The 17,543-nt window shown below is 43.0% G+C and overlaps 1 protein-coding gene across 4 annotated transcripts in view; it reads left to right on the top strand.

Annotated features, from left to right (window-relative positions):
• The window catches only part of NPRL3 (NPR3 like, GATOR1 complex subunit), a 38,692-nt gene extending 26,466 nt beyond the window's left edge, over positions 1-12,226 (top strand). For 3 of the 4 annotated variants that reach the window (XM_069983647.1, XM_069983645.1, XM_069983648.1), the window contains 4 exons: positions 262-391; positions 2,019-2,208; positions 3,599-3,791; positions 11,971-12,226. In XM_069983647.1, the coding sequence (XP_069839748.1) occupies positions 262-391; positions 2,019-2,208; positions 3,599-3,791; positions 11,971-12,136 (679 nt within the window). In that variant the 3' untranslated portion in view covers positions 12,137-12,226. The remainder of the gene's footprint in view (positions 1-261; positions 392-2,018; positions 2,209-3,598; positions 3,792-11,970) is intronic. The other variant, XM_069983649.1, reaches the window with a different exon arrangement.
• The last annotated feature ends 5,317 nt before the right edge of the window (positions 12,227-17,543 follow it).

The raw sequence follows: 17,543 nt of genomic DNA, 5'->3' as shown, positions 1-17,543 counted from the left end.
TGCACCCAACTTCTTCAGCCACTGGTATTCCAATGCCGAAATGCTCGAGTTGCGCTTTTCTCTAGTCCTGATTTGCTGCCTATTACACAGTACAGATAAATTATCAGATGGTACAGACTTACATTATAAAAAAGGTCCGTAATGTTTGGTCACTTATCAATTTTTTTTTTAAACAAATATGTTAAATGAAAACAAAAACACGGTGTGAACACGCTACTAAGAGATAAGATGTAGTTTTTGTCTTTCTTTTATGTTTTCCAGTTATTCTTCTCTGGCAGAGCAGTTTTCACATCAGTTCCCTGCACATGACCTCCCCTCAGTCCTGTCCAAGTTCTCACTGCCTGTTTCTTTATCAGAATTTAAGAACCCATTATCACCACCAGGGCAAGAGGTAAAGTCATATTAAATGTCCTTTATTATTCTATTACTGCTTTACTTGCCCCTCCGCGACCACCAACATTCTTGTCAGGAACTGCAGGGCTGTAGTTCCCAGTCGCCTGCTTCGATATAGCGCTGCCGCACAGTGTTAGTGATACAGAGCAGGGTCCCGGTCCACACTTGTTCTGTGTATTTTTGTGTCGATCCACAAGTCTGCTTTAGAGTGTGCTTATGCCCCAAGGCTCATCAGTAGTGTTGCCCCAACTTCAGAAAGGTCAAACCCAGACACTTTTCTGAAGTTCACCTAACACGTGGCCGAACTTGAGCGCTCAGCAATCAACTCCTGGCGTCTGGAGAAATGGGATGCCGTCCCAGGGAGTCCTGGAAAACATGGATACTCCATGTAAATCCATGAAGTCCATTAGTGCTGGAGACAGTGGTACTTACATGTACTGGTAACAGATGAATAGAACATGAACAGGAAAGCTATGTCATGTACACAGGTTTGGCCAGATGTCATCACCCTTAACGTCTTTGTAAGAACATTCATTGCATTGTTTGTCCTTGTACTTTAAAGATACACCCACAACATGGGGTCACTGGTCCTGGGCAGACAGCAGAGGGGGCTGTTTGGTATATACAGCAGTCTTTATGTTTTTGTCCTTGTAGAGCACCTCTTTTTATATAATAGCCTTTTATGAGAACAGGAAAAGAAGTAGAAAAGTATCTATTTGATCTCTTTATCAAAGAATAACTAGTCTTAACACCAATAGCAACTAGTGACTGCACCACTTTCATTTTTCCAAATCTGATCTGTTTATGTGGCCAAATGACCAGCTTCCCTGTTAGTTCTGATAAATTGGGCCCAATATCCACACATGTTTTAATTTACAGCACTGCTACATTAAACACTATCTAACATATTTGTCTAAAGTGTTTCTGAAACATAGGTAATGTAATGTAAAGGCCTATTATTCAGAGAGATTATCAGGCACATCTCCCCTTATAATGGAGCCAGCGATCAGCAGACCAGAGAGCATTGGCCACACGAGTATAGAGCTGTATAATAGAACCACATGGTGGGTTTGGTTGCTTAATTTGGCCTTAACATACATCGCTCTATTGCTCCACTGAGCAAGTCAGCATTTTGGAGCAAATAAACACATAGGGGGATATTTATCAAAGCTACGGCTGTGGTGTACGCCAGGGAGAAGGCACAGATTTGCCCTTCTCCCTGGAGTACACCTGCTGTATTCCCCACTTAGCCAATGGGCGGGTGGACAGGTTCGGGGGGGGGAAAGGCCTAAATCATGATCCAAATCTACACCTGCTGGAAGCAGGTGTAGATTTTGTACACTGGGTGCAATTTAGGACGCCCGGCCGCTCTTGATAAATGCCCCCCCCCCCCCCCGCCATATTGTATATAGAAGATATGGATATGGAGGTAACATTGTCAGCTTCTTCACAATATAATGTTAATATTGAAATGCTTTCCTGTACATTTTAGTCTTTCCTGTATTTAATTAGAGATTATGCACAGGATTTAAAAAAAAATTCTTAAAAAGTAGAACTGAGTGAAACATATTTTGCCCTTTAGATTGTTTTATGTTTCCTAACTAACGTCCATGTTGATTTTGCAGCCGCACCTCATTCAGATGGTTATATGGATGCTTCAGCGTCGACTTCTAATCCAGATCCACACATTTGTTTGCCTATTGGTTCCACCCAAAGAAGATGCCAGCTCGTCAAAAGATGAAGATACACCTTTCGCTGCAAGAGTTGGTGGTCGAAGTTTAAGCACGCCAAATGCACTAAGCTTTGGCTCACCAAGTAATGTCTTTTTCTTCGTATTATTACTGATAAATATAGGTATACATTTTGGATGGCTAGTAAAGCCACATCAGCTAAAAGTGTTTTTTTAAAAACCTAAAGTCATAAAAGGTTGTATATAACACAAGCCCTTCTTAAAAGCTTCACAAAGCAATCGGCTGATCAGGTGTGTCTGGTGTGACCAGCCATCCTACTGACAGTGACACATAGAATAGGCTATCAATTTGTGGTGGGTTCTGGTTTTTCTTCCATGACTCCACTAACCATCAGAACAAAAAGGCTGTAGCACTAACTATAGCCCGTCTGTGGAGTACCAATACAGTAAGGGTACTATTACATGGCCCGATAATAATTGTAAACGATCTGCCCTTGTTTACTGGGCCTATTACACGGCCCGATAATACAAGAGCTGCATGGACATTGTTACCGATGTCCTTGCAGCCCTTGCTTAAACTGCATACATTACCTATCCATGGTCCAGGGCTTGTCTTGCGGTCCGCTTCTCCCTGGGTCCCACTCACGGACCGCAAGACGAGCCCTGGACCATGGATAGGTAATGTATGCACTTGGCACATCGTCAGCCGGCCGCGCACCAATGTTACACGTAGCGATGCGCGGTCGGTGCCCGAAAATTATAGGTCTAAACATATATCAATGATCAGCCGATGATCTTTGTCATCTGCTGATCGTTGTGTTTATTACATGGAACGATTATCGTCCGGATAGGGCTGATTCGGCCGATTATCGTTCCGTTTAATAGTACCCTAACATCCACATTTATTTGGCCATGTCTGGTTTTGCAGTTCATCTTTGTTAACTTGAATAGACTGAACTGCTATACCAGACAGACACATGTCAAATGTTTTGATTGGTCAGGGCCTGGGTGTTTGTGTGTTTGCGATCTCTGTCCCACTGCAGGAGATGCTTTGCAGTGAGACAGAAGGTATCGAATCAGGGATTAAAGCGCTTAGCCAATCGCTCCCTTTGGCCCCTTATAGCCTATTGAAAGGGGGTAGGGGGAGGAGTGACCAGAAATAGCTGGTAAATAGCCTGGATTCACATATCAGACTGCTCAGTGCTGGTCTGGGAACTATTGAAGGTTTGCTATAGTGGGGGTGGGATTGCCAGATCGTGCTTTTAGCGATTTCAAAGATTATAGGAGCCAGCACAGATGCCTCTGCATCGACATTGCAGCCATGCATAGGAAATGCAGACAAAGAGAATGGCATATAATAGAGATAGAATGACCAGAAATAGTGTTGCTCTTCATGTACAAACACAGGACAGCTCGTTCTGGAAAGTCACTTTACAGTTACACTATAATACTTGCCTCTAAAACAAAGCGACTGCTACATTTCCTCTGTGGTAATAAATGTCTTCTGCTCACCAGCCAGTAGTGATGATATGACCCTCACCAGTCCAAGCATGGACAATTCCAGCGCAGAGCTGCTCCCAGGAGGAGACTCTCCCGTTAATAAAAGAGCTACAGAGAATCTTCTTGCAAGTCTTTCCCAGAATGAGAGGGAAGCCATTCTTAATGTTCCTGCTGCTCAAAATCAGGAGGACCTCAAAATGTTTGCAAGGTAAGGATTAAGTATAGGGAGTCATGTGCCAAATGCCAGTCACAGATTGTCAGAATAGTGAAGGAGAGCTGTACTGAGTGTCCATTGACCAGAGCATACCCACCTTTATGGCTATTAGCTAAAACTGTAGAAATGAAGACCTTCCTGACCAGTTGCACAATGCCTTTCCGTTCAGTCTCTGTGGGACTGATGGATACAGCTAAGTACAATGCTTGGCTATTCCATCAGTCTTGTAGAGATCTAATGCCGAAGAACTGTGTTTTTTTTATCTACTGCTCCTTTCAAAGAGGACATGGGATCCCCGTTCTCGTCTGTGATCAGACACTTATCACCTATCCTGTGGATAGTTACATGCCTATTTTGGGACAATCCCAAGCACATTGGTAGTAGTCCTTGACCCTAGTCTATAACATTGTTAAAGTCAGTGGAACAGCTGGGATCATAATACTTTAGTGATAATGATAATCCTACAGCTGTGGGTCATATATAAACCCCAATGGAGTGAGAAAAGTGGAGTCATTAAAAACAAGGAATCAGAGAAATGTCTTCAGTGGAATCATTAAGTTCTATTCTAAGATGTTAGTATAGCAGGTAAAGAGCACTCCTCCTCCAAAGCACTACCTGTATGTACTGTATGTAAGGTGGGGGACCACCTTAGCACACAGAACCCCCCCCAGACTATTGTTAGGGAGATGGTACTATCTGCTATTGGCATCATGTATATACCCATATTGAATTGGGCACATTTTCATGACTGTGGTACTTAAAATGAAAAATAGAAGTATATTGTGAAAGCATAGCCCTAATAGTATACAAAATAAATAATACCACATAAAAAGTCCCTATTACATGGGGCGATCTCTGGGAGCAAGCAAGGTCAGCTCTTGCTTGCTCCTCGTTCCCCGCTCGCTGACGGTCCTATTACACATGCCGACTGTGAGCAGGTAAGTGCGGGGAGGGGGCAATCTTTAGATCGTCCGGGAAGCCCATAGGGGATAGCAGCAGTCTGCTGCCACTGTGCTCCTATTACACGGGGCAGCAGCAGGAGATCATTGCCATTGTTGTCCCTTGTCTTTCAACGTGTTGAAAGAAGGCGAGAGACAACAATCAGCCAACATCGTGCATGTCGGCTGATGGTTGCCTTTTATTACACAAAGTGATTATCGCCCATAATGGCCGATAATCTCTTTGTGTAATAGGGCCTTTAGAGCTCTGTATGGCTGTTGCTATGAACCCCCTCCACTGGACAGAATTTGATCCTTTTATCACTGGATTATTGTTCTGACAGCACTTCAGAGGGACAGACATAGAGACTGCGGATATCATCTCTGGTAAATGGTCTGTATGTTTGGGGAACTCTGCAGGCAGTGATGTTCTGTATAGCATCAATGTGTGACAGTGCATTGTGCTGCCGGTGGGTGTTGTCGGTCTGCCTTAATGGAAAGTAAATGTACTGGCAGGAGGAAAAATGATAATGAAAACAGGCCTGTCAGATAAAACGTATTGGTAAAAACAGTGTCTGCTAAGTAGAAAGTATTTTCCATTGCAGCGGGTGGACAGCTACATCATTGGGTCTGTGTCATTTGTCTAGTCAGGCAGTGATCTGAGGTTGCTGCACTGAAGTCTGATCCCACAAGCAGCGATTCTTATACAAACTCCAGGGCTTTGAGGCACATAGAGTGGGGGGAATAAAGATTTGATCCACTGATAATTTTGCAAGTTTTTCCACCTACAATCACATTGTATAATTTATAAATAATTATTTTGCATTTTATTGCATGAAATTAGTATTTGACCATCTGTCAATCTTCCTCAGTCTTTGGCTCCATGCAAGAGCTCGTTTGGCCTCGTTCAAACCCGAGCGTGCAGCATTTGGTTACCGGTGGCTTAAGAAGTTGGATGCAGCCCTAGGGAGTCTTAGAGAACATGGATACAGCCTATGACAGCTTTTTGGCAGCCTTAGGGCTGCATCCAACAACTTCAGCCACTGGTAATCAAATGCTGCATGCTCGGGTTCGCTCATCTCTAGTAAGATTGGTTCTGAAGGAGGTCAGGAATCAGTCCAGAAATACATTGGAGGACCTGGTCAATGACCTGAAGAGAGCTGGGACCACAGTCTTATACATTACCATTAGTAACACACTATGTCATCAAGAATTAAAATCTGTCCGGCCATGCAAGGTCAGCCTGCTTGCAACAGCACATGTCCAGGCCCATTTGAAGTTCGCCAAAGACCATCTGGATGATCCAGAACATCATATTATAGGGTTCTTTTCTGCAAAGGTGACAGGACAACTGCACCGTATTAAAGGGAGGATGGATGGGGCCATGAATTGTGAGATTTTTGCCAACAACCATTCCGATTTTCAAGGTCCTGAGAGTGGAATAAAGATTATAGACCTCTCCACTCTTTGTTGGTGGGAAAAGTTGCAAAATCGACAGTGTATCAATTACTTATTTCCCTCCACTGTATGAGTGGAGGCAGCAAAACTTTGTATTTGACCTCCTGTGTTCTGTAATTTGTTAAATCAGATGGTCATTTTTATTATTGGAATTTTTGTCATGTTAGCAAGAAGCAAAGCTACTAGGAATTCCCTGCCCCTGTCCTGTAGTTATAAATGGGGCACGGAAAATAGTCTGTGGTAAACGGTCTGCCTAGCCTTAAAGTTCTCACTGTTCCTGTCCTATTCGGTATTCCCCTGTTAAACATGGAAGCCACGCCAGTATCATACTTCTGCACCTACATAAATGCGGCCCCACCAGAACAAGCAGTTGTTAAAGGAGCTGTCCCATTGAACATGCTATCAGAGCTGCAGACATTTAACCCCCTTCCCTATGCAGTAGTTTTTGCTATGTTTATTTTATTTTACTTGAAGTACTAAGATAATATCTTCCAGAGGGAGTCCCAGGAAATGTGAAAATGGCAGGCAGGGGGGGAGCGGGAACATAATAAAGAAAGCATACTTACCCATTCACATGCCTGCATTGCGCTGGTCTCTCCCAGCTTCCCAGATGTCATCTTCGTCTGGCATCCGGATGGCATTGCCCATTCAGCCAGTCAGTGACTGCAACTGTGTCCTGTCCTAGTCACTGATTGGCTGAGCAGGCAAACCATAAATGGGCCCATGCTGGAGATAACGGGAAGGCATCACTGCAAGGGCACAGGGATGGGTAAGTATACCCTCTTTTATATGTTGCCACACACCCCTGCCTTCCTGTAATTTTTAGGATTTATGGGACTTCTGCTTTTTGTGTTCTGCACCCACAATCAGATTGGGGGGAGGGGTGTATGGGAAATATGAAGGGAGTATAATCTCTGCTGAAACTTTTGTCACAAAACTGTATCTCCTGCTCTAAAACATACTGCCTGGAGCTCAGGTAGCAGATTCAACATGACAGTTTCTCTTTATAGAATAGGAGAACGTGTTTTCGGTTAGATGACATGGAATGGTGACATGGAATCACCAGAGCTAAACCAATGAGCTTTACTTACAGGCTTGTTCAGGTGTATTCTCCACCAGAAGCCTTTACGTATCAGTGAACATATTGGGTGTACTAGTATTATACCAGCAATGTGGAGTTTACAGGGAAAATAAATTTTAACTGTCTGGATATTTTTAGCTGCAGGATATAACTGTGTTCTGTCAGTTGTATTAAACATCTGTTCTATCCTAAGGCTATGGAAAATCCCATAAACTAAAATCCTCAATTTGTTTATTATTTAAACAAGCGTATTCCCCAGAGGACGAGCGCTGGCAGATGATCCGAGAGGAAAAGCAAAGCAGATATTACTTTTCCCACAACAATGTTTCCACCCAGCAATTATGAGAGTACAATGGTTTGGCTGCTGGAAGTGCTGTAGTAAGCGCACAAGAGTGTTTGCAGCTGCACAAGACTCAGGGAGGGTCACACTTTAAAAGCGAGTGTGAATGAGAGCCGCATAGTTTTGCCATAGTTAGCCAATTGGGTTATAGTCCAGTGTGTGATAGGCAATCGGAAGCAATACTTCCGTTTTCTAACCAATGAGCCGAGAAATGGTTGCATTAGAATTAAAATGACTCAACCTCCAGGTATATCTACGTTTGCTGTGCGGAAGAATCTATTGTCTCCTGTTATCAGCTGTCCCATTTATTTCAGTCACTTCTTTAAGCCATATTACACTGGCCGATGCACCAGGTAAGCAAGGTCCGACCTGTCAACTCAGTGCTCGCTTCCCCCTCGTTCCCCGCTCATCACACTGTACTATTACATGCACAGACAGCAAGCGGGGAGCAGTGCATGTCGGCTGATCGTTGCCTTTCAAATTGTATGATTACCGTTTTTTTCGGTTTGAATGGTCGGTAATCGGCCAGGTTAGGCCGATAATCGTTCAGTGTAATAGGGCCTTAAGTCATACGTGTTACAGGAAAGCTGGGTAATGTGTAAGGGCCATATTACTACATGAAGGATGCCAGGATAGGAAGTCTTTAGAAACAGGCAAAGCAATTCTACATGACTGGCAGTTCCGTATAGCTCATTTTGGCTAAACAGAAGTAAGAGGTCAGTGGCTTGGCTATGTATTGTTTTCAAGTAATAAAAGATATTTACTTACACATTTTTAAAAAATTAATGGTGATTAATGTTATATTTTAACATTTCGCACCTTTCATTCTGGCCACTAGGCCTAAAACTAAACCGAGGCCTTCTGTTTGGTACTTGTCAGTAGTGTCCTCCTTATCATCACAGGCATGATTACAGTGAGAGGTGACATCAATGTATGGTCACAACAGTAGGTACACCCAGAAACTTTTTCCCTTTCATGGGACAGCTCCTTAATACTATGGAAAGAGGGACAGCTCCTGTGTATATGGGGCTTGCAGCGAATGCCCTTTATACTGATGTAAAATAATAAAATAAAAAGAAAAATGACAATCAGAAAGTAGAATCTGATTGGAAAAAAAACATGTTTCAGTATCTGGCTCTAATTCAGGGGTGGGGAACCTTTTCCATGTCGAGGGCCGGTCGGGCATTAATAAAATCATTCGAGGGCCGCATACCGTGCGCGGCAGTTAGTAGCGGGGGTTTGCAGCACCCAGGACAAGGCATAGTATTGTTCCCCTAGTGCCCCTGCTATTGTAGTTAACCCCCAGTGATGCCCCTTGTAGTCTAGTTAACCCCCAAGTCATGTCCCTGGTAGCCTAGTTAACCCCCATCAGGCATGTCCCTTGTAGCCTAGTTATTCCCCCCCCATCAGTCATGTCTCTGGTAGCCTAGTTGTCCCCCCCATCAGTCATGTCCCTGGTAGCCTAGTTGTCCCCCCCCATCAGTCATGTCCCTTGTAGTCTAGTTAACCCCCAAGTCATGTCCCTGGTAGCCTAGTTAACCCCCATCAGGCATGTCCCTGGTAGCCTAGTTATTCCCCCCCCCCATCAGTCATGTCTCTGGTAGCCTAGTTGTCCCCCCCATCAGTCATGTCCCTGGTAGCCTAGTTGTCCCCCCCCATCAGTCATGTCCCTGGTAGCCTAGTTATTCCCCCCCCCCCCATCAGTCATGTCCCTGGTAGCCTAGTTATTCCCCCCCCATCAGTCATGTCTCTGGTAGCCTAGTTGTCTCCCCCATCAGTCATGTCCCTGGTGGCCTAGTTATCCCCCCATCAGTCATGTCCCTGGTAGCCTAGTTAACCCCCAAGTCATGTCCCTGGTAGCCTAGTTAACCCCCATCAGGCATGTCCCTGGTAGCCTAGTTATTCCCCCCCCCCATCAGTCATGTCTCTGGTAGCCTAGTTGTCCCCCCCATCAGTCATGTCCCTGGTAGCCTTGTTGTCCCCCCCATCAGTCTTGTCCCTGGTAGCCTAGTTGTCCCCCCCATCAGTCATGTCCCTGGTAGCCTAGTTGTCCCCCCCCCCATCAATCATGTCCCTGGGATCCTAGTTAACCCCCAAATAAAAAAATAAACATCCCACTCACCTTACCTCCGCTCCCACGCAGTCCAGGTCCTCTTCTCTCCCAGGTCCTCTGTGCCGGTCTTCTCCTGCAGGCGGCGCGCGATGAAATGACGTCATCGCGCGCGGCCCGCAAGAGACTAAAGACACGCGCCGCTCTGCTGGGGAAGAAGCCGGCACAGACAGCATCCTCCGGTGTCCGCCAGCTGTCACAGACACCGGAGGATGCGGTGTATGCCGGCTTCTTCCCCAGCAGAGCGGCGAGCATCACAGGGGAGCTGCGGGCCGCGGGCCGCATCGGGAGGTCTCAGGGGCCGGATGCGGCCCGCGGGCCGGAGGTTCCCCACCCCTGCTCTAATTGGTAAAATAAAAGCTAGGTGATACATTCCATTTACTGCCATCCTATCACTTTGTGTATGCAATGGTTGCCGCCCTGATAATCTAATCCGATAGACCCTTTCAATATTATGAAAATTTTATGACAAATTATTACAGCCTAGGGCAGACCTGGGTATTGTGCAGCCTGCGGGCCACATCCGGCCTGCTAACTAATTTTTACCGGCCCGCATCCCCCTTTCAGCATCCTGCCGCGCAGCTTCTAGGGATTCCACGCCGCTGTAATGTTAAGCCCGCTCACTACAGAGTGAGCGGGCTGAACAAAAGAAACAGAATAGAGCAGTAGGACCTGTCAGCGTCATACTGTTCTATTCATTAGTATGCAGGAAAACTCATCACTCGGAGTGCCGAGTTTTCCTGCATACTAAAGACTTTGTATTTACGAACACCGGGCTTGGCTGATGTGCCGTTCTTACTCCTGATTCTAGACTGTTATATTCATTGTTATAGGCTGTAGGAACTTTGTGCCTTTAGCTTATGAGAAGCCGGGATGTGATCTCTCCAGCAGGCGCAATGATATGATATCATTGCGACTGCTGGAGGATCTATCCCCACAGCTCATAAACTGGAACCAGAACATGAGGATACCTGCTGCATTCCTAGAATAGGTGAGTATGATTTTTTTTCTTTAAATGCTGGAGCACAATGGGGGGAGGGGGGAGTTGTATACAGCAGGGTGCATTATTACTATGGATGGGGGGGGGGAGTATACAACAAGGGGCATTTTTACTTTGGGTGGGGCAGCTGTACACAGCAGGTGGCAATATTACTTTGGGTAGGGAGCTGTACTCAACAGGGGGCATTTATTATGCATGCGGGGTGCATAGCAGGGGCATTATTACTATGGGTGAGTGGGGGTCTGTTCACAACAGGGTCATTATTTCTATAGGTGGTGCATAGCAGGGGGCATTATTACTATGGGTAGGGGGCTATATACAGCAGGGGGCATTATTACTATGGGTGGGGGGGGTCTGTAAACAACAGGGGCAATATTACTATGGTTGGGGGTACATAACAGGGGCAATGTTACTATGGGGGATGGGGGCATCATTTTATCTATGGGCGTAGGAGTCATTATTATTATCTTGGTAGGGGACATTATTACTATGGGTGAGGGTTCATAGCAGGGGGAATTATTACTATATGGGGGCACTGCAGGGGAACATTATTACTATATGGGGGCACAGCAAGACACATTTTTTACTATGTAGGGGGCATTATTACTAAATGGAGGGAACAGCAGGGGGAATTATTACTATAAAGGGGGCACAGCAGGTGACATTATTACTATATGGGATGCACAGCAGGGGACATTATTACTATATGGGGGATCCTACATACCTACTATGAGACAACCCACATACCTACTAACCTTACTGTGCATGAAGAATTACTACTGTATGGGACTCTATAGGTGAGAAAAGGGAAGGAAATTGAAGGAAAAGTGCGGAGCCTAAGATGTTTGTCTGGCTGGTTCTGAATAGATGATTTGCAGCTGGAAGAAATCATCATGGAGGCCTATGCCGGATAGAGAGGAAAAAGGAAAGTGACGCCTGAGATCAAAGAAGATGTCACCTTTGAGTCACTGGAAGTTTTTTGTATTTTGTAGACCATTATGTGTAGGGGTGTCCCGAGGTGGAAAAGGTTGGGAAAAAAAAACACTCCTGCTTCACGGCCGTCTCTACGTACCACTGTTCCCACAAGAACCGAGTTAAATATATTGGTCTGGCCTTCAAAAAACATTTCAGTTTTGTCATGTGGCCCACACCTGGCCTTAGGGCAATGGCTCTCGAGCCAGGCAATGAATAATTTAGTATTCAGATGATGCATGTATTCATACAGTACCTCTCTCTTTCCTCTTAGGCTTTTGCACTATTTCCGAGGTCGACATCATCTTGAAGAGATTATGTACAATGAAAACATGCGCAGATCGCAGCTATTAATGCTGTTTGATAAATTCCGGAGTGTACTAGTAGTGACCAACCATGAGGATCCAGTTATTTCTATCTTTCAGTCTGTCTTTCCTTGACAGATTTGCAAAATGCTGCTAATGTTTTACTTTTGTACATATTTTATTTATTAAAGCACTGAAAAAATGCATATTGTTTGACTATATTTCACCTAGTGTTGTGGTCAACATTATTGGAGCTCACGGAATATTATGTACAACATCTAAAATATCTCCCAAAATAAAGTGCAGTATGTAAACTGAAGTTTGATACAGAAAAACTCAAGAATAACATAATAATGCCAAGACATTGGTACTGGCATTGCATCACTGAGTGTTCATAAGCCGATTCAGCTGTAGAGGGGCCCGTATTCGGCCGATAATCGTCTTGTGTAATAGAGGACAACGATCAGCTGACATGATCGTTGTCGGCTGATAGTTGCTGTCGTTTATCTTTCAACATGTTGAAAGACAAACGACCAGGATAGCGGCGATATGCTGCCGTAGCTCCATGGCGACAGCAGACCGCTGCTATCCTCAATGGGCTACCCGAACGGGCTGCTTGCTGCCAACGTGTGGAATACATGTGTGGTGTGTGTGTGTGTGTATAAATATTTATACATATATATATACACACACCAATTCTCTCTGCACAGAGGTCCCCTCTACCTCACTCTACCTCAAAATCAAATATGCAAAAACTAAATTTGTCTCTCCTCTTAAGGGGTGTAAATGCCTGTTGTATTCAGCTTAAAACAAAGAACAAGATAAGACTAACCTGCGATTAAATAGGAACCAAACTCCCATGTCTCTCCCTTATCTGCCTTGACATGACTTGTCATCATTCTATGCATGCTAGCTTTTATGCTTAAAAAGTCTTTTATTATGTTTCTGTTCACAATAGCAGAGACAAGAAAGTCTTAGTGCTCTTTTCATGGAGCAATTTTCATCTGTCTGCAGCTGCAAATGTAATTGGCACTCATTTGCAGTCGATTAATAGCACGGCCGGCCATTAACATTTATTGTTATTAGCCACACATCCACTATTTACAGAGATATGTGCAGCCGATAACAATAAACTTTACTGCCAGTCAAAAGATGTGATCAGCCCAAGAGTAGGCGTTTTCCTGCTCATTAGCTGATTGCTGGCATTTTTACACTGGCCGTTTATCTGCTGAATCCGCTTTTCTAGGAACACTCATTGCCAATAATCGTCCCATGTAAACAGGGCCTTAAAGGATAATTATTATTAAAGCATACTAGTCAGTTCAATCCCTGTTGGTGCACAAGTCCCCAGCAGTCTCCTCTACTTCATGTAAGTATAATTCAAATCATAATGACTGAATGGAAAAAAAAATATTTAAAGGGGTATGGCGGAGGCTTTTAACATTTTATTAATACATTGCTTTAATACAGTTATATTACTTTGTAATATAGCTTCATTAATATAAATGTATACTTTTTTCTGTACTTCTCAACCTCTGTTGAGTGGCAGCAGTAAGGGGTGACATTGGGACCGATACCCAGGGGGGGGGCTACACGACACTATAGGACAGTGTGGCAGCCTCTGTACAATGAGGTGATTGCTGCCACCATCCACTCTGCTAATGGCAGTAGTATACTACAAAATCCCCTAAAGAGCTCCTTACTAGAGGTGTGCACAGCTGGAATCTGTCCAAGCTCAGAAGTCACTGGTTACCAAATGCCGAGACTTTCAGGCTCATGCGCCCGCATCGCGGTTCAGTAGAATTGAAGTTTATCCTGGCCGGTATAAACTTCACTGACACCGGCCATTCTGTGACATGTGAACCGGGCCTTAAACAGTATTTCATGACACACCCACCTTGAAATTCTGTGCTTCTTCTGATAGAAAACTCAATGCATCAAGATTTTAACCCTGCTGTTCTGTTTGGTCAAAAATGACCGAATTTGAAATTTGATATTTTTTGAAATATTCATTATGTGGTTCTGATATTTGTGGTTCATTGACTTTTCCTCATTTGAGGGGTTCTTACTAATAGCAGTTTTTATTTATTTATTTTTTGTTTACTTTTTGTTCCACGTCTTTTTTTACTCTTGTACTGTTAGGTCAAAAATGACCGATAGCCTTTTAAACTAATCTAAGCCATTTTTTGAAAAAAATAAAGCAGTTATAATCTCATTTTGGTCTATATAGTTCATCTACTACTATTTATCAGTTTATTTAGGTCCTTTTGGTCCATGCTGAGTTACACATACACATACATTTTATATAATGCTGGTGAAAATGTGACTGTAGATGAACAACTGGTGTCATTCAGAGGTAGGTGTCCATTCAGACAGTATATTCCAAGTAAGCCTGCAAACTATGGCATCAAAATATGGACTAATAATAATATGGAATAAGTTCATACACTGTAAACGCTCGGGTATACCTAGGAAAAAACCTTGGAGAAAGAGCTGAAAAAATCAAGGTATGCGAGTAGTTTTGGATTTGACACATGGGCTCAAAGGATGTTACATCTGACAATTTTTTCACATCACACCAACTGGGGAAAAAGAAAAATTACCATGCTGGGTCCTGTTAGAAAAAAGAATCCTGAACTGAGGCAAGCTATCCTCAGTAAGAGATGTTTATAGTTCTACGTTTTATTTTACAACAGTAGTTTCTTACGTTCTGATGAGCACAGTGCACCATGATAATGCAATCAGTAACTGAGATGACAGAAAGCCAGACAGGATTGTACATTACAATGCCACAAAAGGGTCAGGTGATACTCTACATCAACTCTCTAGGCACTTACACCTGTAAACGCAAAAGTAATCGGTGGCCAATGGTTGCTTTTTATAACATTCTTGATGTGTTGGCACACAATGCATTTGTGTTATGGCGTGAAATGGACCCAAATTTTTTTCGCAAATAAGGCCATGTAACATTTTTTGACACAAAAAAATAAAAATTAAGTTTTTGATTTCATTTTTAATTTGTTTATAAACAACCATGTTCACATACAGTATAAGGCTATGTTCACACTACGTATATTTCAGTCAGTATTGTGGTCCTCATATTGCAACCAAAACCAGGAGTGGATTAAAAACACAGAAAGGATCTGTTCACACAATGTTGAAATTGAGTGGATGGCCGCCATTTAATGGCAAATATTTGCTGTTATTTTAAAACAACGGCTGTTGTATTGAAATAATGGCCGTTATTTACTGTTATATGGCGGCCATCCACTCCATTTGAACATTGTGGAACAGAGCCTTTCTGTGTTTTTAATCCACTCCTGGTTTTGGTTGCAATATGAGGACCACAATACTGACTGAAATATACGTAGTGTGAACCCAGCCTGCTAATGCAAAAGAAATTCAAATAAAACACTTAAATTAGTTAAAAAGCCAGACTTTAACCCTTTGAGGACCAGGCCCAAAATGACCCAGTGGACCGCGCAAATTTTGATCTTAGTGTTTTCGTTTTTCCCTCCTCCCCTTCTAAGAGCTCTAGCACTCTCAGTTTTCTATCTACAAGCCATGTAAGTGCTTGTTTTTTACAGGAATAGTTGTACTGTGTAATGGCGTCATTTATTTTACCATAACATGTATGATGGAATTCCAAATATATTATTTATGAAGATATAAATAGGTGAAATCGTAAATAAGAATGCAATATGGTAACATTTGGGGGGTTTCTGTGTCTACGTAATGCACTATATGGTAACAGCGACATGACACTATTATTCTATAGGTCAGTCCGAACACAACCATATGCAGGTTACACAGATTCTCTAATGTTATATATGTATTTTTTTATGAAATCCTTTTTTTTGGCAATTAAATATTAATAAAATGGGCCTATTGTGACGCTTATAACAGTTTCATTTTTTCACCTACGGGGCTGTATGGGGTGTCATTTTTTCCGTCATGATCTCTAGTTTTTATTAATACCATATTTGTGAAGATCGGACGTTTTGATCACTTTTTATTGATTTTTTTTAATATATAATGTAACATAAAATCGGTAATCTGCGCACTTTTCCCCCTTTTTTCGTGTACGCCGTTCACCGGTCACAATGACGCTTGTTATATTTTAATAGATCGGACAATTACGCACGCTACGTTATATTATATGTTTATCTATTTATTTATTTTTATATGTTTTATTTATATAATGGGAAAGGGGGGTGATTTAGACTTTTATTTGGGGAGGGGTTTTGGGGTAGTGTAATAGTGTTTTGAACTTTTTTTTTTTTTACACATTTGAAGTCCCTTTGGGGGACTTTTACATACAGTACTTGGATTTATACACTGATCATTGCTATGCCATAGCATTGATCAGTGTTATCGGCGCTCTGCTCATTGAGCCTGCCTGTGCAGGCTTAGTGCAGCAGATCGCCGATCGGACCGCACGGAGGAAGGTAAGAGACCTCCGGCAGTCCGCTTCAACGATCGGGACCCCCGCAGTCACACTGCGGGAGTCCCGATCGGTAAGTGACAGGGGAATCCCCCTGTCACTTACACTTAAACGCTGCGGCGTTTAAGGGGTTAATGACACGCTGCAGCGTGTCATTACCGGTGAGGTCCCCCGCATCACCATATTAGGGAGACAGGGATAAGCTGGGGTGCCGACCACAGAGCCCTTTGGCACCCCAGCTTATCCCTGTCTCCCTAATATGGTGATATACAGCCTTGGTCATTTTCTTTTATAGCTATCATTATTTAAACTCTTTAGCATCTCTCATTTCTATCATACTTTTGTTGTATATCTTATATGTATTGTTGTGCTATGGTGGTTTTTCTTATACTTTATATATACCTACATCTTTTTGCTGTATCTCTACTGTACGCATTGTTGTATCTTTGAACTAGACAGGGATACTGTATGTATTGTATATGGGGTTGCCACCTTGGATAGCATTGGATCTTATGCTCTCCCTGGAGTTTTTTGGGGATTTTAAATGGTTTTAATGGGGATTTTTCATTTGTATCTTTGTACCTGATTTAATAAAGTACTTTTATATATCGTACATTGTGGTGTGCCGATGTTACCATTATAGTACACGTCTTTTGTTTTTTCTTTCGGAACATTATATGTGTATAATAGAACCGAACAGAACAGCAGGGTTAAACAGTATTGGACGAGTGTAATACAATAGCTATGCTGTGTATTCTTTGGGGTAACAAGAACTGGTCCAACCATAGGTCTGATAACGAACCGATTCCATTATAGGGATCTATGTGTCTGTATTATGCTCATGTGACACATCCCATCACGCACACATCTAACGTATTGTGGAGAGACTGACTGTTACCAAAGTAAAATAATCATTTATTGTAACTTGATTTACTGCTGTTTTTTGTTAAATAAAAATAAAAGCCCCAGTGTGTGGTCAGATGTGTGCGCTGTACAGCCTTGGGTATAACATTTTATCTCATTTTATGTGGAAAAGTTTCTGGACATAAGTGATGGAACAGGGTTGTAGTGGGTTGGGCAGAAGAGTGAGATGCATGA

This window comes from Dendropsophus ebraccatus, chromosome 9 (genome assembly GCF_027789765.1).
Source record: "Dendropsophus ebraccatus isolate aDenEbr1 chromosome 9, aDenEbr1.pat, whole genome shotgun sequence".
Classification (NCBI taxonomy): domain Eukaryota; kingdom Metazoa; phylum Chordata; class Amphibia; order Anura; family Hylidae; genus Dendropsophus; species Dendropsophus ebraccatus.
This window is presented reverse-complemented; position numbering and strand designations above follow the sequence as displayed.